The sequence below is a fragment of the Pristis pectinata genome, chromosome 3 (assembly GCF_009764475.1).
Source record: "Pristis pectinata isolate sPriPec2 chromosome 3, sPriPec2.1.pri, whole genome shotgun sequence".
NCBI classification, from domain to species: domain Eukaryota; kingdom Metazoa; phylum Chordata; class Chondrichthyes; order Rhinopristiformes; family Pristidae; genus Pristis; species Pristis pectinata.
The window spans coordinates 125622995-125645706 of NC_067407.1; the positions used below are offsets into that span (position 1 = coordinate 125622995).

General features: G+C 43.7%; 1 protein-coding gene across 2 annotated transcripts in view; it reads left to right on the forward strand.

Annotated features, from left to right (window-relative positions):
* Nucleotides 1-1437: 1437 nt before the first annotated feature.
* Nucleotides 1438-22712, forward strand: part of heatr1 (HEAT repeat containing 1) — an 82559-nt gene continuing 61284 nt past the window's right edge. The window contains exons 1-10 of one of the 2 annotated variants that reach the window (XM_052011300.1): nucleotides 1438-1556; nucleotides 7281-7432; nucleotides 10821-11037; nucleotides 11934-12075; nucleotides 12998-13099; nucleotides 13558-13698; nucleotides 14079-14290; nucleotides 14799-14923; nucleotides 21311-21416; nucleotides 22417-22524. In XM_052011300.1, the coding sequence (XP_051867260.1) occupies nucleotides 7291-7432; nucleotides 10821-11037; nucleotides 11934-12075; nucleotides 12998-13099; nucleotides 13558-13698; nucleotides 14079-14290; nucleotides 14799-14923; nucleotides 21311-21416; nucleotides 22417-22524 (1295 nt within the window). In that variant the 5' untranslated portion in view covers nucleotides 1438-1556; nucleotides 7281-7290. The remainder of the gene's footprint in view (nucleotides 1557-7280; nucleotides 7433-10820; nucleotides 11038-11933; nucleotides 12076-12997; nucleotides 13100-13557; nucleotides 13699-14078; nucleotides 14291-14798; nucleotides 14924-21310; nucleotides 21417-22416; nucleotides 22525-22712) is intronic. The other variant, XM_052011301.1, reaches the window with a different exon arrangement.

A 22712-nucleotide genomic window follows, 5' to 3' on the forward strand; every position in this document is an offset into this window, starting at 1 on the left:
AGATCAAAACGATGGGACAAGATAAGCACCCAAAAGCAATGTGATCACGGCTGGCATCAGGGAGAACAACTATCAAATGTATACATTCAATTATATATATATTAATCATAAACATACTACTTTTTCCACGCTCTCTAACATTCTGTTATTTTTGTTAGTGATTGTTAGAATTGACAACAGGGCAGAAATTTGATCCTCAGCTATGCAACAACCAAGCAGAGAGCGAGGGCTATGAAGTCACTGCTGCACTATAAGTGAATGATTCAGACACAGTAGAAATGAAAATGACCAGAAGCTCAATGTACTGGCAAGTCTTGTGCTCATACCCCTTCAGTGGAAGAAATGTGTGTGTATTTGCACAGATCTAAATTCAGCCATATTTCAAGGGACACGTTAAAGAATTATATCCAAATATACTCAATGTGATTAATTTTTAATGGGGGGCTGCCTCCACTGTACACCATCCTGACCCATGTACAACACAAAGCATTATTTCAAATTCACAATTTTGACTTACATAGCTTAATGAGTGTATGAAATTGTCCCAAGCTGCTTTACAGATGAAGTTGGTCACAGTGATGTTCACACACTACATAATGGATTAAGCATCTATGGAGGGAAATGGACAGTCGACGTTTTGGGTCAACACCCTTCACTTGGCACTCAAGACTAGACTCCAGAGGAAGGGTCTCGACCCGAAACGTCAACTGTCCATTTCCCACCACGGACACTGCCTGACCTGCTGGGTCCCTCCAACAAAATTAGAGAAGCAAAGGACTGCAGATGCTGGAATCCAGGAGAAAAACACAATGATGCTGGAGGAACTCAGCAGGCCAGGCAGCATCCGTGGAGAAAAGCAGATGGTCAACGTTTTGGGTCAGGACCCTTCTTCAGTACTGAAAATCGGAAATGGGGAAGCCAAATATATAGGAGGGAAAAGCGGTGCAGGGGAGGAGAGAGCAGATCCACCGGGGGATGGGTCAAAGGATGGAGAGAAAGGGGAAAAAAGGGGTAGAAAAGAAATAGGCAAGGAAAGGGAAGAGAAGAAGCATGGTTGGGTGCTGGTTGTGGGTGTTATGTTTGTTCTTCATCACGAGACAAACTTGGTGTAGGTTTAACATCTGAACATTTATTGAAAAACAACAGACTGCACAGATTTATAACAACAGGCTGGCCGGCTGTTCCCACTCTTTCCAGCCACTTCCCGTTCCCCGTGTGACCCCTTGCATTGCCTTCTGGGAACTGTAGTTCTTTATTATAACTGCATAATAACACAGTGGGAGAATTCAATGTTCATGCTGTTAAGCTGCGAGCTTGCAAGAAGGAAAATGTGCTGCCGTTCCACCAAGAGGGAAAATGAGCTGCTGAGTCCCTCCAGTCTCTGGCAAGTTGCAACAGTGGCTCCGCGTCAGAGCCGCGCTGCACCTCCCAGTCGCTGGGGGGCGCCTGAGACGGGAGTCTGAGCTGTGGATGCGGCTCAGGGTCCGGCGTGGTGCGGGTTCCCATGTGGACAGCGGGACAGAAACTTGTTGTTTTAACCGAAATTAACCTGTGAGGTGAGTTTCAGAGAGAGAGGCGCAGGGTCATCGCGTTGCTCTGACGGAGGAGTTTGATCCATGAGGTGTTGGAGGCCGGGCCCATGTTGCAGCGGTGGTCAGCGAGGCAGCTCAGCGCCGCCGTCCCGGGGGCTGTGGTCGGGAGTGGGGGGCCCTCCCTGGGACTGTGGTCCGGGGGGGGGCGAGAGGGGCGCCCTCCCTGGGACTGTGGTCGGGGGGGTGGGGGAGAGGGGCGCCCTCCCTGGGACTGGGGTCGGGGGGGGGGGGGTCGCCCTCCCTGGGACTGGGGTCGGGGGGGGGGGGTCGCCCTCCCTGGGAATGTGGTCGGGGGGGGGGGGGTCGCCCTCCCGGGGACTGTGGTCGGGGGGGGGGGGGTCGCCCTCCCTGGGACTGTGGTCGGGGGGGGGGGGGGTCGCCCTCCCTGGGACTGTGGTCGGGGGGGGGGGGGTCGCCCTCCCTGGGACTGTGGTCGGGGGGGGGGGGTCGCCCTCCCTGGGACTGTGGTCGGGGGGGGGGGGTCGCCCTCCCTGGGACTGTGGTCGGGGGGGGGGGGGGGCGCCCTCCCTGGGACTGTGGTCGGGGGGGGGGGGGGCGCCCTCCCTGGGACTGTGGTCGGGGGGGGGGGGGGGTCGCCCTCCCTGGGACTGTGGTCGGGGGGGGGGGGTCGCCCTCCCTGGGACTGTGGTCGGGGGGGGGGGGTCGCCCTCCCTGGGACTGTGGTCGGGGGGGGGGGGTCGCCCTCCCTGGGACTGGTCGGGGGTCGCCCTCCCTGGGACTGGTCGGGGGTCGCCCTCCCTGGGACTGTGGTCGGGGGGGGGGGGTCGCTCTCCCTGGGACTGGGGTCGTGGGGGGCGCCGTCCCTGGGACTGTGGGCGGGGGGGGGTAGGGGCGCCGTCCCTGAGACTGTGGTCGGGGGTTCAGGGGGGGCGCCCTCCCTGGGACTGTGGTCGGGGGGTGTGTAGGGGCGCCCTCCCTGGGACTGTGGTCAGGGGGCGGGGGTGCTGCCGTCCCTGGGACTGTGGTCGGGGGGCTGGGGTGCCGCTGTCCCTCGGGTCGTGGTCAGGGGGCAGCTCAACGCCGCCGTCCTTCGGGCTGTGGTATCTCGTGCACTGTCACCGCTTTCTCGGATGCACCAGATTTTTTATTTAATAAATGGCTTGGGTGGCGTCGTCAAGCAGCGACTTATTATTGAAGTTAATGCCCTGATAAGGACAGAACGGACGTGGTGCATCCATTCACACACGTGGAGACTCGGCCAATGCACAGGGCGCTGGAGGAACTCAGCGGGTCGGGCAGCATCCACGGACGGAAACACACTCAAGGCGAGACTCCAGATGTCCGTTTCCTTCCGTGGATGCTGCTCGACCCACTGAGTTCCTCCAGCGCCCTGTGCGTTGCTCCAGATTCCAGCATCTGAGGTACCTTGTGTCTCCACATGGGAGACTTGGGCATGCTTGAAAATGGGTTAAATCAAATTATGTGACCGTCTTGAATTGAAGTTGGGGGAGAATTAATGGAGTCTAGGCATACGCCGTCATACTTTAGGATTTTGATTGTGCTACCGAAGAAAGTGAAGGAAATAAAACTTCTTTTGGAAATATATTTCTGTGACTTGGATACCCATCCTGCATCTTAGAGATAATTGGTCTCCTGCCAACAATCTTTGGAAGTATAATGTAGCTTTAAATTTTGCAAGCTGTATTGTCTTCTCTGACACATTGGTTTCATATTTGAGCCAAAAGTGGTAATTGAATGTTTGGGGAAAAGTTGTAACATTTTCATAACACAGAGTGCTTGAGTTTACTGTTTTGGGGCACGGGTAATGTGTTTGAGTGAAATGTGAAACAGGTGGATGATTATGAAATAAGTTGGCATACTGGCATCTTGGGTGTATGTCTCAGGTGCATTTGCAGATTCCACAGGATGCAGATAAGTTATTTAACTAGCAGCCTGACCTCTGAACGATAATGGCATCTGGAGAATTTAATTCCAGATTTACTTAATAAATTGAATTTAAAGCAACTGGAAAAACTCAGTAGGACCTGTAGCATCTGTGGAAAGAGAAATAGTGAACACATCAGGTCAAAGATCCATTGTCAGGAATGGAAAGGGAGAAAGCAAGTTAGTTTTAAATTGTGGAGAGGATGAGGAAGTGCTGAATAGGACACTAGCGTAGACTGACCTGGTGGTCATTTCTTGCAGCTCTGCATTTCACAACTTTGAAATTCCTTTGTTTGTGTTATCTCTCTGACCTCCCTCATTAACCTATAAATCAGATAACTGCTTTAACAGCCTCTCACCATGGCCACCCTGGTCTCACCTTATCAGAGATGTCCCCTTTATCCTACCCATCCCTGCAGCACCTCTTCTGCAATTTAAAACTTATTTTCTCTCTTTCCTAATTCTGACAAAGTGAATCAGACCTGAAACATTAACTCTTTTCCTCCTTCCACTGATGCTGTCTGACCTGCTGAGTGTTTCCAGCATTGCGTGGGTTTCCTTCGGGTGCTCCGATTTCCTCCCACCTTCCAAAGATGTACGGGTTAGGAAGTTGTGGGCATGCTACGTTGGTGTGGACTGCCCCCAGAACACTACGCAAAAGATGCATTTCGCTGTGTGTTTCAATGTACGTGTGACTAATAAAGATATCTTTTGTCAGATTTTGAGCATTTGCAGTTTTTTATAATTTGCATTTACTTGAATTTAAACTAGCCAATTGTCATAAAAATCATCTGGTTCAGTAATGTCCTTCAGGGAACAAGTTCTGCTTCCTATACACTGTCTTGCCCATTATATCACTACAGACCCACCATTGTTGACTCTTAGCTGGCTCATCCTGCATTGTCCTTGAATCGTAAGCTGAATTTGTACAGCATGCTGGAGTCATACAGTATACAGTCAGCCCTTGTTGACCATTGGTACCTATTTACACTAATCTCAATTTATTCTCCCCACATTCACATCAACTCTCCCCAGATTCTATCACTCACTTCCATGCTAGGGGTAATTTACAATGGCCAATTAACCTGTCGACCTGCATGTCTTTGGGATGTGGGAGGAAACCCATATGATCATGGGAGAATGTGCAAACTACAAAGGCAGCACCCAAGGTCAGGATTGAACCTGGGTCTCTGGAGCTGCACCACTATGCCTGCTCTGTAAAGTTGCCATTCTCTGTCCCTGCCTCAATTCTTCTGCTGTGAAATTCTTCCCCCCCCCCCCCTCCCAACCCAACCCAACCCAACCCAACCCCTGTGCTCTTCTTACCATTTTACCATCTACAAGTTTTCAGATGATACCACTGTTGTAGGCCGTATCTCAAACAGCGATGAGTTGGAGTACGGGAAGGAGATAGAGAGCTTAGTGGAATGGTGTCATGACAACAGCCTTTCCCTCAATGTCAACAAAACAAAAGAGCTGGTCATTGACTTCAGGAAAGGGGCGGTGTACATGCACCTGTCTACATCAATGGTGCTGAGGTCGAAAGGGTTGAGAGCTTCAAGTTCCTGGGAGCGAACATCACCAACACCCTGTCCTGGTCAAATCACGTAGATGCCACGGCCAAGAAAGCTCACCAGCACCTCTACTTCCTCAGGAGGCTAAAGAAATTTGGTTTGTCCCCTTCGACTCTCACCAACTTTTACCAATGTACCATAGAAAGCATCCTATCTGGATGTATCACGGCTTGGTACGGAAACTGCTCTGCCCAGGACCGCAAGAAACTGCAGAGTTGTGGACACAGCCCAGCGCATTACGGACACCAGCCTCCCCTCCTTGGACTCTGTCTTTACCTCTTGCTGTCTTGGTGAAGCAGCCAGCATAATCAAAGACCCCACCCACCCGGGTCATTCTCTCTTCTCTCCTCTTCCATCGGGTAGAAAATACAGGAGCCTGAGGGCACGTACCACCAGACTTAAGGACAGCTTCTACCCCACTGATAAGACTATTGAACAGTTCCCTTATACAATGAGATGGACTATGACCTCACAATCTACCTTGCTGTGACCTTGCACCTTATTGCACTGCACTTTCTCTGCAGCTGTGACACTTTACTCTGTACTGTTATTGTTTTTACCTGTACTACATCAATGCACTCTGTACTGACTCAATGTAACTGCACTGTGTAATGAATTGACCTGTACGATCAGTTTGTAAGGCAAACTTTTCACTGTACCTCGGTACAAGTGACAATAATATACCAATACCATTCTTACCATCCACTTCCATTTCTGGTCTCTTGCATGCGCCTTTTTTCATTCTTCCACCAGAAGGGGATGTCTGGATCCTAGTTGATTCCTACAGCTCCTCTTCTTCTCCTTCACCTTTAAGGCATTCCCTTTAAACGCATTTCTTTGACCTAGCTGTCCTAATGTCCTTTTTAAGTGTCTTGGTTTGAAATTTTATTTGTTAAGTCCTGCAAAGTACCTTGGAACTTGTTAAGTGCATTACAAAAACAAAAGACTGCAGATGCTGGAGTCTAGATGAAAAACACGATGATGCTGGAGGAACTCAGCAGGCCAGACAGCATCTGTGGAGAAAAGCAGGCGGCCAATATTTCGGGTCAGGACCCTTCTTCAGGACTGAGGATAGGAAAAGGGGAAGCCCAATATATAGGAGGGGAAAGAAGAGCAGTGATAGGTGGTCAAAAGAGGGGAGGTGGGGTGAGCACAGGTTGCTGATAGGTGTAGATGCAGGTAAGAAATGGTGATCGGCGGGTGTGGGGGTGGAGGGAAGAGTAGATCCACTGGGGGATGGGTCAAAGGTAAGGAGAGAAAGGAAAAGAAAAGGGGCTAGAAAAGGCTAGGAGAGGGAAGAAGAGAAGAAGCATGGGGTGGGGGGGGGGGTTACTTAAACTGGGAGAATTTAATGTTCATGCCGTTAGGCTGCAAGGTTCCAAGAAGGAGAATGAGGCGCTGTTCCTCCAGTTTGTGCTTGGAATTCTCCTGGCAGTGGAGGAAGCCGAGGACTGACATATCAGTGATAGTGTGGGAGGGGGAGTTGAAGTGACTGGCAACGGGGAGATGCAGATCGCGGTTACAGACAGAGTGCAGGTGTTTTGAGAAACAGTCACCTAGTCTGCATTTGGTCTCGCCAATGTAGAGGAGGCCATACTTGGAGCACTGAATGCAGTAGATGATATTAAGGGAAGTGCAGGTGGATCTCTGTCTCACCAGGGTCCCTGGATGGAGGTGGTGTGGGGTCTTTGATTTTGTTGGCTGCTTAGTAAAGGCAGCGAGAAGTGTAGACAGTCCATGGAGGGGAGACTGTGTTCCCTGATGTGCTGAGCTGTGTCCACAATTCTCTGCGGTTTCTTGCGGTCTTGGGCAAAGCAGTTGTCATAGCAAGCCATGATGCGTTTGGATAGGATGCTTTCTGTGGTGCATCAGTAAAAATTGGTGAGGGTAAAAGGGGACATGCCAAATTTCTTCAGCCTCCAGAGGAAGCAGAGACGCTGGTAAGCTTTCTTGACTGTGGTGTCTATGTGGTTGGACCAGGACCAATTGGACCAATTTGTTTTACATTACAGCAGTACATCAAAAGTATTTCTGTGGCTGTAAAATGTTTCAGGATGTTTTGAAGGAGACATGATAGGTGCTATAGAAATACATGCCTTTTGAAGTAACAAGATTATTTTGGAAGATGTACAACAGATTTAAATTTATTAAAAATCAAATTCCCATGCTGAGAACATGACCTTAAATGCTTTTTTTCCCCTTGTTTTAGGAAAAGCAAGATGACCTCTTTAGCCTATCAGCTGAAGCGTTTGGCACTCCCCCAAAATGATGCAAGTCTTCTCTCTCGTAAAGAAGTAGCGTCATTGTTGTTTGATTGCAAGGAAGCTGCTACTATTGACAGGGAGACTTTCTTTGCCATAGGTAAGTGCTGGATACATCTGTGTTACCAGCCCTCAGCAAGTTTACCTTGAGCATTGTTACCACTATAATCAAGGAGTGCCAAATGTGGAACAGATTATTGGTAGCACTTGCCATTTTATTACTTCACTGCTACAAAACCATCTGTAGCCTTTCTGTATCTTGATATGTGGAGTTTATTTTATTCCCATGTTAAGTTTTCCTATTCAATCCAATTTTGGGTTGAACTTTCTTATAGTATATGTGCATATACTCAAGATCATCATCTTAAAATGTTCAGTTTTTTCCTGAACTGAGACATCCTACAATATCTGCCAGTTAGTTACTATTAATTTATCTCTCAATTCTTTTGAAGTCCTGTTTGGAATCATGTTTTAACCTTGGCTATAACAATGCTGATTGCCTGATAACCTTTGTGATCAATATTCACTGGAGTACTGACTCTCTTCGTGACTGCCACCAAGATCACTGTGAAAACCAAAGCTAGCCATGAATTTCCTTTGTTAAAGTCTTTGATGTTTAATTTCAAAAAGCAATACAACTCATTTAAAAGAAGTAATTTTTGTGCGCCTTTTAAATTATATTAATGAAAGTAATTCAAAGCAGTGAACTTTATACTTCACAGTACAATTTGCAAAAGACTGACACTCTGGTGTATTGTTGAAAGATGACAGCATAGCATTCCTTAAAGAAGTTAAACTGAGGCTGTTTCTGGTCACATAGGTGTATGTGTTCTCAGTTTATATAAGTGCGTTAAGGTTGTCCTTGATCCCAGCTTGGCTGTGATGAGCCAAGTAGTTGCTTTCTTTGCTGGATGATTGCTTTACTGAGTACATATGCCATTCTTACCTCATCATACATTTATTATCATTCTTAAATTGCCCTGAGTTATTGCAGAGATTCAGGGTGCAGTGTGAGCTGTGAGGAAGACACAGAGAGGCTGCAGGAAGATAGAATTTTGAAGGATATGGCAGAGGGGATTAATCTGAAGAACATAAGATAACGTTGATTTAAAAACAATCAGTTTTTTTAAATGGTGCAGAATTGAAATGGGCTGATGTTCAGAGGGATCTTGATGTCTTTGTGCACCAATCACTGGAAGTTAACAACATGCAGCACAGAAAGCTGTTAGGAAGATAAATGGTGTTTTGTCTTTTATTGAAATTGGATCTGAGTAAAAGAGTAGAGTAGAGAAGGAACATTTGAGGTCTAGAGTCACTATCTATGGAAGGATAAACCTTGGATAGATGGAGTGTAGCAAAGGTCCAGTGGATTGATTCCTAGAATTGTGGGCTTGTCATATCATAGAACAGTACAGCACAATATAGACCCTTTGGCCCACAATGTTGTGCCAACCTTTAAACCTTGCCTGACTATCTAACCCGTTCCTCCCACATATCCCTCTATTTTAAATTCCTCCATATGCTTATCTAGCAATCTCTTGAATTTGACCAATGTACCTGCCTCCACCACTACCCCAGGCAGTGCATTCCACACCCCAACCACTCTCTGGGTAAAAAAACTCCCTCTGATATCTCCCTTGAACTTCCCACCCATTACTTTAAAGCCATGCCCTCTTGTATTGAGCATTGGTGCCCTGGGAAAGAAGCGCTGGCTGTCCACTCTATCTGTTCCTCTTAATATTTTGTATACCTCTATCATGTCTCCTCTCATCCTCCTTCTCTCCAAAGAGTAAAGCCCTAGCTCCCTTAGTCGCTCCTCATAATGCATACTCTCTAAACCAGGCAGCATCTTGATAAATCTCTGCACCCTTTCCAATGCTTCCACATCTTTCCTATAATGAGGTGACTAGAACTGGACACCGTACTCCAAGTGTGGTCTAACCAGTTTTGTGGAGCTGCATCATTACCTCGCGGCTCTTAAACTCAATCCCATGACTTATGAATGCCAACACCCCATAAGCTTTCTTAACTACCCTATCCACCTGTGAGGCAACTTTCAGTGATCTGTGGATATGAACCCCCAGATCCCTCTGCTCTGCTATAGGAAGAGATGAGGTAGACTTGACCTTGTACTTCTGAAGTTCAGTGTGATCTCATTGAAACAAACAAAATTCTTAAATCTTGAGATCAAATGCAGACTAGGTGACCGTTTCATAGAACACCTGTGCTCTGTAACTGCGATCTGCATCTCCCCGTTGCAACTCCCCCTCCCACACTATCACTGATATGTCAGTCCTCGGCCTCCTCCACTGCCAGGAGAATTCCAAGGGCAAACTGGAGGAACAGCACCTCCTTTTCCGTCTTGGAACCTTGCAGCCTAATGGCATGAACAGTGAATTCTCCCACCTTAAGTAACCCCTACCCCCTCCACACCCACCAGGCCTCTAGCGTGTCAAAAGCCTTCTTCACCACCCTGTCCACCTGCGACACCACTTCCAATGAACCATGTACTTGAACTCCTAAGTCCCTCTGTTCTACAACACTCCCCAGGGCCCTGCCATTCACCATGTAAGTCCTACCCTCACTTGTCTTCCCAAAATACAACACCTCACACTTATCGGAATTAAACTCCATTTGCCATTCCTTGACCCACTTACCTAGCTGATCAAGATCCCTCAGTAAATCCTGATAACCATCTTCAAACGACACCACCTATTTTCGTGAAATCTACAAACTTACTAACCATGCCTTGTACATTCTCATTACAAACATCGATATAGATGACAAATCGCAATGGGCCTCACACTGACCCCTGGGGAACACCACTAGTCACAGGCCTCCAGTCCGAAAAACAACCTTCCATCATCGCTCTTTGTTTCCTACCATCAAGTCAATTGTGTATCCAAGTAGCCAGCTCTCCCTGGATTCCATGCGATGTAACCTTCCTTAGCAGCCTACCATGCAGAACTTTATCAAAGGCCTTACTGAAGTGCATATAGACCACGTCTACCTCCCTGCTCTCATTGACCTTCTTGGTTACTTCTTCAAGAAACTCAGATTCGTGAGACATATCTCCCATGCACAAAGTTGTGCTGACTATCCCCAGTAACCCCTGTCTTTCCAAATGCTTGTATATCTTATCCCTCAGCATCCCCTCGAGTAAATTACCTACCACAGATGTTAGGTTTACTGGTCTATAGTTCCCAGATTTTTCTTTGCAGCCCTTCTTAAATAAAGGCACAACATTAGACACCCTCCATTCTTCTGGCACTTCACCCATCGCTAATGATGGTGCATATATCTCAACCAGAGTTCCTGCAATTTCTTCTCTAGCTTCCCAAGTAGTTGTAAAAGGGACAAATAGCACAAGAGTGTGACACCTATTACTACTTTTAATTGGATTGAAAAAAGTAGGAAGCTCTAATGTCATAATACCACTATGTACTTGTTTAATTATTCTTTCCATTATTATTGTATTCCAAATATAGGATGTACTGGTCTCGAGGAACTTATTGGAATTGATCCAGCTTTTGAAGAATTTCAGTCAACGCTCTTCAGCCAAGCTTCCAAAGGTCTAGAGCGTAGTGTTCAGACTAAAGAAGTGAATGCCCAGCTCGATGAGAATATATTGCGTTTCCTAACACGTTTATCTCCGTTCTTTATGCTAAAGCCTGCCCAGAAGTGCCTTGAATGGCTTATTCACAGGTAACTTGAATAACATAACTTTTGTTGGGCAGGTAGGCTAAAATCTTGCATCTTTGTGTTATTAAATGGAGTGGCCTCTGACCATCCCCATCAGCACCCAAGGGCAGGACTGAACCTGGGTTGCTGGAGCTGCGAGGCAGCATTTCTCCTTAGTTGTGCCACTGCCACATCAAACTTGTTGATCCCCTTAATGTCTAAAAATCTGTTGATCGATGTTTTGAATGAACTCAGTGACTGAGTTTCCACAATCCTCTGGGATAGAGAATTCCAAAGATTCATCACCCTTTGAGTGAAGAAATTTCTCCCCATCTCAATCCTAAATGGCCTACCCTTCATTCTGAAGCTGTGATTCCTGGTCTCATCAGTCAGGGGAAACATACTCCCAGCATCCAGCCTGTCAAGTTCTGTAGGAATTTTGTAGGTATTAATGAAATCCCCCTTTATTCTTCTATACTCTTGGCAATACAGCCCTATACCCAATTTTTCCTTATGCAGCAAACCTGCCCCCTCTGGAACCTTTCCAGTGAATTTTCACTTCAGCCCCTCTATATCCACTTTTTAGGTACCGAGACCAAAACTGTACACAGTACACCAGATGCATTCTCAACAAAGCCCTATAATGCAGTAAAATATCTTTACTCCTGTATTTGAATCCTCTTGTAATCAAGGACAACATACCATTTGACTTCCTAACTGATTGCTGCACCTCCATAGATTCTTGCAGTAGCAAATATTAACGATGAATCAGTAGATTTCTATCAAAGCAAAGTGAAACATTTTATTGAATGATACTCTTTTGGATTAGAAGGTTCATTGCTGTGTGAAGTCCTGAGAACTTTTCATTTAAAGTGAACTAGGACATTGCGTTCTTACCTTGTATGTCTATATCTTTCTAGATTCCATATCCATCTGTATAATCAGGACAGTTTGATTGGCTGCATTCTTCCCTATCATGAGACAAAAGTGTTTGTGAGAACCGTTCAGCTCCTTGCACTCAAAGACCCAACTTATCGTTGGCATTGGTTACAGTGCATACAGGTAGATAATGTTCAAACAATGTAATTAAAGCTGGGGTATGCAAATATTTTGGTCTACTGAATCATACATGTGTAATCCCATGAATTTTTGTAGGTATTTAAGTTTTACTTTGGAAATTTAAAAAAAAATCCAAAAGGTTGAATTTAATCAGCATGTTGTAAAAATCACAGTGTATTTGGGCTAATATTTAATGTTGCATTTTAGTTGATTATTTCTAAAGTGCAGTTTCTAAGTTGGCTAATGTCAAGTATCTTGATTTCTGAACAGGTATTTTAGTATGCATCTCGTGGGTTAACAGGGCCATTTTTTAATGACTCATTAATTTACTATGTTGTTTGTATTGGCGATTCGGTAAATAATTCACATTGAAATTGTCACTGAGGAATCCTTCAAATGGACGTCCCCATTGGTAACATCTGTAGGTAATGCTTCAACTTTATTGCAAACAAATAGCCTCAATCTCAGCCACACTTGATCACTGTTGCTTGAAGATGAGTAAGTGGCATTTGACCCAGTTGATTTAGCTTTAAGTTAAAGGGGTGGGGGGGAAGATTATTCTGTGGGAGATAAAACTATATACTTGAAATATAAATAGAACATACTGGAAAAGGTTCAGCAAGTCAGGCATTATCTGTGGAAAGAGAAGAAAGAAAGTTAACCTTTTAGTTCTTGAACATTTCCAGCATGTTTCTATTTCGGATTACCAGCATCTTAGGTTTTTTGATTTTCATTTGTAATCATAGTTATTGTTATACAGAGGAAATTGCTGTTAAATGAGGTACAAGTTGGCATTTAAATTGGGGAAGAGATGCACCGGGTGTGTAATCTAATTTGATATGGACATTCTCTGTTTGGTTGACACAGCAGCAGCTATTGAAAACAACCAGTCCAATAAGATGTTGCATTTTCCATTGTCCCACAGAAACCAGGCATCCCATTGGCAAGAAGCACTTTAATCACGCATTGTTACAAAGATCTGGACTTTATGGATTTTATCTGTAGTTTGGTAATCAAGGCAGTCAAGGTTTGTATGTTCAAAACAAATTCGGATTTAAAAGATTTTGCTTCACCTGTAATTTACTTTGAATATTTTTTTTCTCTGTGATTGTAAAAGTACTGTCAAGTGCAAAACAAAGGATTCCTAAAGGCTTTGCAAGGTTTATAACTGAACCAGAGATCAGGAGGGCTCTGCTGTTGGTTTCACCGTCCCATAGCTAGGGAAGAGAAAGTAGTCCCTGTGGTTGCCATTGCTGTCTGTATTAGCTGCTGGTATTTGGACGTATATTTAGGTCAGCAGATACAGACCAGACTGGCATGTGATGTCCTCCACTGGCATGTGTTGGCCTCCCAAATGAAGAATGGCTAATGTTTAACGACACAGACAAGAGCCATTGGGAGAAAAATTTGTCACATTTGGGATGTAAAAAAGATTCTAATTTCAAGTAATTCTAACAGTTATTTATTTCACATTTTTCCCCCCAGGCATTTGCTGACTATCCCAACAGTGCAGCACATTTGAGAGTTCTGTTTTCTTTTTATGCATCTACCATAGTTGCAGCATTAAGTGCTGTAGATAAAGTAACTGACTCCATCATCGCCAAGTTGCTTCCATATATCCAGAAGGTAATAAATTTTGTGTGTGGATGAAGTTAATGCATGTGAGAAAGCATTGGTTTCCATTTTATTAAAAATGTTAAAAATTTAGATTGCTCACAAGTTAACCCTGCTCACTCCTTTGCATTGCAGAAGCTACAAGTAAAGCATTAATTTAACAAAGTCTAGATAGAATAGTTAAGAACTGATCTAACTTTGCTTCTTAATACACCCAGCAATAATTGGGATCAAATATATGACATAGCAGTCTTTGTTGCAGTGATGCCTGTTTGCCCTGATTGTTCACTCGTAACCTCTGATGCCAAGTGTTCCCACGTAAGTTCATCTTTGCTTGTTGCCAGTATTTTTGGGTATCTGGAATTGAATATGCTTGTCTTCTAATTTTGTAGGGACTGAAGTCTTCATTGGCAGATTACAGAGCTGCTACATACATGATAATCTCTCAGCTTGCTGTGAAAGTTGTCTTGGAGCCTTCTCTGGTAAACACTCTGGCCCAGCAAATCTGCAAAGTGCTTGTAAAGATCCCAACTCTGATACGAGAGGGACTAAGTTGCCTGATTATTTTACTGCAGCGTCAAAAGAGTGAAAAGATTAGTCAAAAGTAAGTGCTTCATTGCTTTCATTTTAACAGGACATGTTTAATAATGTTCTGTCATGTTAAATTCTTGGACTAGTGATTTATGATACTATTTTAAAATTGCTATCTTGAAATATTTGAGCAAAAACTGTTTAAGCAGTACATATTGCTGAAATTCCTGAGATGTGTTCAGAATACATCCATTTTCAGAATGTCTTTAAAATGAAGTGTGTGCGAAGCAATGATGAAAATAACCTATTAGTGAAACAATTTCAATAGCATTGATATCTTATTGATAAAAGTAATGTCATTCAGAATGTTACATTTCTCAGAGGCTGGTTACTGTTTCTGCATTTTGAAGTGGTGTACTTTTTTCTCAACTTAAGATTCTATCCGGGAGAATTCACCATTTATCCATTTCCTAGTGTAAAATAATTTTCTGTATAAAACGTTGGTTAGTTTGGAAGGAAGGGACACGTGATAAGAATTTTAGATGCTCCATTGTCTGATCATTGTGGTCTTTATTTTGCAGGACCTTTAATAATCTCTGTAACATCCCTGACCTTATCATAAATCTCCAAGAGATTGATGCTCGGTATAAAGTTTCTCCTCTGCTCAATCATCTTCTCCCCAATCTGATCCATTCCATTATCACAGGTACTATTCTGATTTTTTTAAAAATAATAGACATTCTTGGATACACATAGACATAGTGAAATCATACAGATATGGCTGTCACTATCTGCCAACTTTAATACAATTTTGTTGGGTACCTGTGCAGAGCGACATAGTGGTTACATCACTGGTTAGTATTTAGAGACTTGGACTGTTCATCTAAAACCATGACTTTCAGTCCCACGACAGCAGGTAGATAATTTAAAATGATACAATTCCACCTTTACTATTTCAGTTATGGTGACTGTGAAATGGCTAGATCATCATTAAAAAAACACCCTGGTCACTTGGAAGGAAATCTCCCATTCTTATCTGGTCTGGCCTATATGCGACTGAACGTTCACTTTCAACCAGTCTATCTGCCTGAAATCCTCCTGCAGGTCCTCATCCCTTTTTCTACCTTGGTCATTGATACCAGTGTGGGCCGTGACCTCTGGCTGTTTATCCTCTCTTGCTCTCTCTAGCTGGGTTATGGCTCTGGCTACGCTCCAAGTGAACGCATTCTGTCATCAGTATTCAGAGCTAGTTGGAGTCCAGGATGTCCTCAGAAGGTCTCTTGAACTTTCATTCTACTCTTTATTTTTTTTTTGTCTGTCTGGCAATTGCCCAGCCACCTCCCTCCACTCTTTTGAGCAGTAGGGTGACCACCTTCTGAAACATGCACTCACCCTAATGGATGGACTGTAATGATATCAACTGTTGTTCTACCTCAAAATCCAGTGCTCATGCCCCTCTGTCTGACAATGCTTCCTGCACCCATGGTTGTCCAGAACATAAGAAGTACCCCAAAGCTCCCTAATGGCAAAGGATGTGATGGGCCCTGATTTGCTGCTTTCTGTTCTGATGAGTTCACTCAACAGAAATAACAATAATTATTTAAATAGAAACTTCGCCATTGTCTCAGGAAAACCATAATCCATCAGTATGGAAGCTGTGCTTTAACAGAACCCACAGATTTGTGTTCCCACTTGCAAGATTTGACTTGGCTGACTTCAGTTAATGATCTCTAATTGACTTCTGAATTAACTGGGTGCTTGGCAGGAGCACGTGTTGTGTTTGCCACTACCAACGAAACCTACACGGTTAAGAAAGTCTTAACACTTGAACTAAATCAAGCAAATATTTAAGAATAGTAAGGGGGGCAGACAGGAGATTCTGTGGATGTGAAAGAGACTCCCGAATGGTATGTTGCCACGCGCCTGTGAGAGTAAGAATAGGATGATTTGGCAGGTGAATGCATGGCTAAGGAATTGGTGCAGGCGACAGGGTTTCAGATTTGTTGTTCATTGGGATCTCTTCTGAGGAAGGTACAACCTGTACAAAAGGGACAGCTTACACCTGAACTGGAGAGGGACCAATATTCTTGCGGACAGGTTTGCTAGAACTGTTGGGGAGGGTTTAAACTAGTTTGGCAAGGGGATGGGAACCAGAGTGATAGGTCAGAGGTTGGTGCATTTAGTGTACAAGTAGATGCAGAGTGTAGAAAGACTGTGAGGAAGGACAGGCATTTGAAAGGGCAAAATTGCAGTCCGTTGGATGGGCTGAAGTGTGTCTACTTTAATGCAAGAAGTATCAGGAACAAGACTGATGAACTTAGAGCATGGGTAAGTATGTGGAACTATGACGTGGTGGTCATTACAGAGACTTGGCTGTTGCAAGAGCAGGAATGGCTGATGGATATTCCGGGGTTTAGATGTTTCAAAAGGGACAGGGACAGAGGTAAAATGTGGGGGAGTGGCTTTGCTGATCAGGGACAGTGTCACATCTGTAGAAAGGGAGGATGTCCTGGAAGGATCGTCTACTGAGTTAGTGTAGGTGGAAGTCAGAAACAGGAAGGGAGCGATCAGTCTATTAGGAGTATTCTACAGACCTTCCCCCCCACCTCCCCCCCCCCCCCCCCCCCCCCCCCCCCAATAGCAGCAGAGACACTGAGAAGCAGATCAGGAGGCAGATTTTGGAGAGGTGTAAAAATAACAGGGTTGTTGTCATGGGTGATTTAAACTTCCCTAATATTGATTGGCATCTCCTTAGTGTAAAGGGGATAGATGGGATGGAGTTCGTTAGGTGTGTCCAGGAAGGATTCCTGACACAGTATGTGGACAGGCCGACTAGAGGAGAGGCGATACTGGACCTGGTATTAGGCAATGAGCCTGATCGGGTTTCAGATCTCTCAGTGGGAGAGCATTTTAGAGAAAATGACCATAACTCCTTGACCTTGAACATAGCCTTGGAGAGGGATAGGAGCAGACAATATGGGAGACTATTTAACTAGGGGAGGGGGAATTATGATGCTATTAGGCAGGAACTTGAGACCGTAAATTGGGAACAGATGTTCTTGGGGAAGTGCACAGCAGAAATGTGGAGGTTGTTTAAGGAATACCTGCATGGGGTTCTGGATAGGTTTGTCCCATTGAGGCAGGGTAAGGATGGCAGAGTGAAGGAACTGTGCAAGAGATGGAGCATATCTTGTCAAGAGGAAGAAAGAAGCTTACCTGAGGTTTGGAAAGCATGGATCAGATAGGGCTCTGGAGAGTTACAAGGTAGCCAGGAGGGAGCTTAAGAATGGACTTAGGAGAGCTAGAAGTGGGCATGAAAAGTCCTTGGCGAGTTGGATCAAAGAAAACCCCAAGGCGTTCTACACGTATGTGAAGAATAGGAGGATAATTAGAGTGAGGGTAGGACCGATCAGGGATAAAAGAGGAAACGTGCCTGGAGTCGGAAGAGGTAGGGGAGGTCCTTAATAAATACTTTGCTTCAGTATTCACCAGTGAGAGAGATCTTGACATTTATGAGGATGGCGTACGACAGGCTGATATGCTGGGGTATGTCAATGTGAGGGAAGAGGGTATTCTGGAACTTCTGAAAAACGTTAGCATAGATAAGTCATTGGGTCCAGACGGGATATATCTGAGGTTATTAAGGGAGGCGAGGGAAGAGATTGCTGTGCCTTTGGCGACGATCTTTGCGTCCTCACTGGCCACAGGAGTAGTGCCAGATGATTGGAGGGTGGCAAATGTTGTTCCTTTGTTTAAGAAAGGGAGTAGGGATAACCCTGGGAATTACAGACCAGTGAGTCTTACTTCAGTGACGGGCAAATTACTGGAGAAGATTCTTAGAGACAGGACTTACGGACATTTGGAGAAGCATAGGCTGATTAGGGACAGTCAGCATGGCTTTGTGAGGGGCATGTTGTGTCTCACAAGCCTGATTGAATTCTTTGAGGATGTGACAAAGCATGTTGATGAAGGTAGAGCAGTGGATGTGGTGTACATGGATTTTAGTAAGGTGTTTGATAAGGTTCCTTATCCAAGGCTAATTCACAGAAAGTCAGGAGATATGGGATCCAGGGAAACTTGGCTGTGTGGATTCAGAATTGGCTCGCTCATAGAAGACAGGAGGTGTTGGTAGATGGAGCTTATTCTGCCTGGAGGTCAGTGACCAGTGGTGTTCCGCAGGGATCTGTTCTGGGACCCCTGCTCTTTGTGATTTTTTTTATAAATTACTTGGATGAGGATATGGAAGGATGAGTTAGTAAGTTTGCTGATGATACAAAGGTTGGTGGTGTTGTGGATAGTGTAGAAAGTTGTTGAAAATTACAACTGGGATGCAGAGCTGGGCTAAGAAGTGGCAGATGGAGTTCAACCGGGAAAACTGTGAAGTGATACACTTCGGGAGATCGAATTTGCGGGCAGAATACAAGGTTAATGGCAGGACGCAAAGCAGTGTGGAAGAACAGAGGGATCTTGGGGTCCAAGTCCATAGATCCCTCAAGGTTGCCGCACAGGTTGTGTTAAGAAGGCATATGGTGTGTTGGCCTTCATTAGTCAGGGTATTGAATTCAAGAGCCTTGAGGAGATTTTGCAACTCTATAGAACTCTGGTTAGACCACACTTGGAGTATTGTGTTCAGTTCTGGTCGCCTCATTATAGGAAGGATGTGGAAGCTTTAGAGAGGGTGCAGAGGAGATTTACCGGGACATTGCCTGGATTGGAGAGTATGTCTTATGAGGATAGGTTGAGTGAGCTAGGGCTTTTCTCTTTGGAGAGGAGGATGAGATAGTGAAATGATAAAAGGCATAGATCGAGTGGACAGTCAGAGACTTTCTCCCAGGGCGACAACGGCTCACACGAGGGGCCATAACTTTAAGGTGATTGGAGGATGATATAAAGGGGATGTAAGAGGTAAGTTTTTTTACACAGAGAATGGTGAGAGCGTGGAACGCACTGCCTGCAGAGGTTGTGGGGGCAGATTGATTAGGGACATTTAAGAGACTCTTAGATAAACACATGAATAGAGAAATGGAGGGCTATATGGGAGGGAAGGGTTAGATAGATCTTAGAGCAGGTAAAATGTTGGCACAACATTGTGGGCCAAAGGGCCTGTACTGTGCTGTAATGTTTTATGTTCTGTGTTACGTAATTGAAAGAACAAAAGATGTGACATAACATCTTGTCATGAGTCTTCAATGTCTGTAGGCATTTCACAGTCTCTGAATTTGTTTGAAGTGCTGGAGTCATTATGCAGGCAAAATGTCATTTTTAAGCACAATAAAATACAGTACCTCTGATCATGAAGCAATCCCTCCATGCTACAGCAGGATATCATTTTCAGTTATGTGCTCGAACTACAGCTTTGTGACAAAATTGTGGAAAATGCATTTGTCACTTTATTTTGCTTTTGTAGATTAGTTCTTCTGGGCAAAAAGTAGTATTCAATATCCTCTGTTCAGAAGGTGTACCCTTGAAGTGAAGACACTACATCTGAGGTTTATTACAGATGTTGCAGTTGTATATACAACAACCTGCTGTATCAATTCACAGCAATTTAACTTAAAAATAATAATGTAAGCTGTCACAATTAAACTGGGATATGGTCCTCCCCAGCTTACAAACACCTGGCTTGCGTACAGTCCGTACATATGAGCATTTGGGAGACTGGTGGAAAGGACTTGCCGACTGCTCCAGGGCTGCAGGCATCTGATGTGGGGGAACTTGGCTTGCGGCCACATTTCTGATTTGTGAACTGTTCAGGTTACTAATAGTTCACCCTGCCGTAACCTGGGGAGGGCCTGTAGATGTTTAAAAAAACATATTCACCAGTGACTTTTAACAAACTTAGATGTGCAAACTCATTTCCTCTTTATCTGGACATCCTTCATTATTCAGGACTTTTTTGTATCATTTTCCTTTTGACTTGATCTGAAACCATTAAATCCTCCCTGGGATTTGGTTCCACAAACACTGTTCCTCTGCCAAATGGCTGTTTTTCATGTGTTTGACAACACATTTAAGGTATTCAAGTCTCATCCCAATCTTGTGCCAATAGATGTTGTTCCCATCTATGGACCAGCACATCTCCTTCAAACAGTTGATTCATCATTGGTTTTCAACCAAGGATCTTGCACTTCTGCAAGCCTCAGCTTTTGGCAGAATATAATTATTCAATCATCTGTGATCCAAGTATTTTCTTAATATATGATTGCAAAAATCACTGCAGTGATTCACCCAGATTACTCCTTCAACAGCTCTTAAACCCATGACCTCTATCACCAAGAAGGATGAGGCAGCAGTTGGATGGGAACACCACCACTTGCAGGTTCCCCTCCAAGACGTGTACCACCTAGGTTTGGAAATTGTCATTTCTAAATCCTGGAATCCCTCCCCAACAATAGTGAGAAATCCTTCACTAAAAGGACTGTAGTGGTTCATGAAGGCAGCTCAAGGGCAGTGATCAGCAATAAATACTGACCTTGTCAGCAATATGTGGGTTCTGAAAATTAATTTTAAAAAAAAGTACCGGCCATTCATAACATTATTTCTTCTCGACTAGAAAACTGCAGATTCTGGAAATCTGAAACGAAAACATGAAATTCTGGGAATATTCAGTAGGTGAAGCAGTGACTGTGGAGAGAGAGCCAAAAGTCGATGTTTCAGGTCATTGACTCTTCATCGGTGTATCAGGCCAAGCATTTTGTTGCTCCTTAGTTAGGATTATTCAGAAAGACTTAATGAAGCTTTCAGCACTCTTACAACAATATACCATGACCAAGTTATGAAAATCTGTCCCATGCTACCAATATCTACTGGTTATAGTAATTAACCAGTGAGCTCTCCACAATTTAATATAAATAATTTCACCTGAAGCTTGAAAATACTAAGAACTGAATTAAGAAATGTCAGACTCGCTTCATTTAAAAATCTTACTTACTGGTCTGAATTTGATTTCTGTTTGTAAGAGATGAACTATCAGTCTACCAAATCCATTTCATCACTTTTTATCAGTTTTATCAACTTTTTATCTCCTGTGGCATCTAGTAACGTAAACTGTTGTGTGACTCATTAAATTATTTTGTTTCTCTTCCTGAAACAGCTGAAGAAAATGAAAAAAGTCCTGGTTCCCAAACACACCTCCAACTTCTGGAAGCTGTACTTCAGACTATTACACTGGAGAGCAACTTGGACCAAACTGTAGCCAAGTAAACATTGTTTGCATTTTGCTTCTTTATGTTTTATAATGACATTTTTTGTGACTGACATTTGTATTGAGATTGGACAAATTTTTTTTTTGGTGATTGTGTTTCTCTTTCTACTTTGATACTTTCTTCTTTGTTCGTCACGTAACATAAACTTTTCTCTTAAATTTTATTCCACACTTTTGGTTCTTCACTTTTTTTTAATATTTCCAGGAAAATAAAATTGTAACAATTCATGCAGAAAAATATGTCAAATGTGTACATCTCTTCACACTATTTGATCTGTGTGCTCATGCATGATTTAGCATACCACCACTGCCTTTAGATATACCCGCTTGTCCCCCAAAATCCAAGCCTCCTGACCTTCCTACCTTGGTGTCATTGTCCCCCTTTGGTATCCCATATGCTCACTTATCCTATCACATATTCTGATCAGTACCTCTCATTCCTGTAACTTCCTTTTATTCAAGAAAGAGGAAAGATCTTGCTGGCTTAAAGTCTGATGACAATATTTATGCTCTGAACTATGCACAATTTAAAAAAAAGGTTTGTTTAATGTATGATAAAATTGATTTCCCAGTAAAACTATGAAATAAATAACTAAATGAGTATAGTTATACCATGCATAAATGTAAACTAAGGATTGCAAGCTAAGTATAAGGGGGCATGTTTTTCAACGAAGGATTCCTGAATTTTGTTTAAGTTTGTCTTGTGTTATGGGAGATTAGCTGGTTCAGAATAAAACTGACACTCAAATCTTGTGTTAGTAAGTGATAGATTATCTGTGTCAAATTCTGTGGAGTAGATTTGCCATGTGATAAATTTGCTGAATAATGTGTTATTGCAACTGTTAAACACACATCATCTGTAAGGACCTGTAGCCAGCAATCTTTGGGTAGGATTTATATAGATAAATATCTGGCTGTAGTTTAGAGATTTACTGCTATGGTTCATTTATCTTTATTGTTGATTTAGTTCATGCAACATCTGAATTGTTTTCCAGCAAGCTTCTTGAGGAGTATATTTCTCATTCGACACAGGATATTGACCCTGACAGTCTCTCTGCATTAAATCAGAAAATTATGCCCTTGGTCAGACTATTGGAAACAAGGTAAGGTTAGCTTGCAGTCCAACTATATATACGCACACACATCATGCAAGTGTGTGTGCCTCTTTGAACTGAAGGCACTTTTGTCGTATTGTCAAGGATGTATCTGCCTTTAAAGAATTCGAACTTTGAATGCAAAATGGTAGCACAATTTTTGGAGAAAGGGCTGCAATGCATTTCTGCTGTCAGTT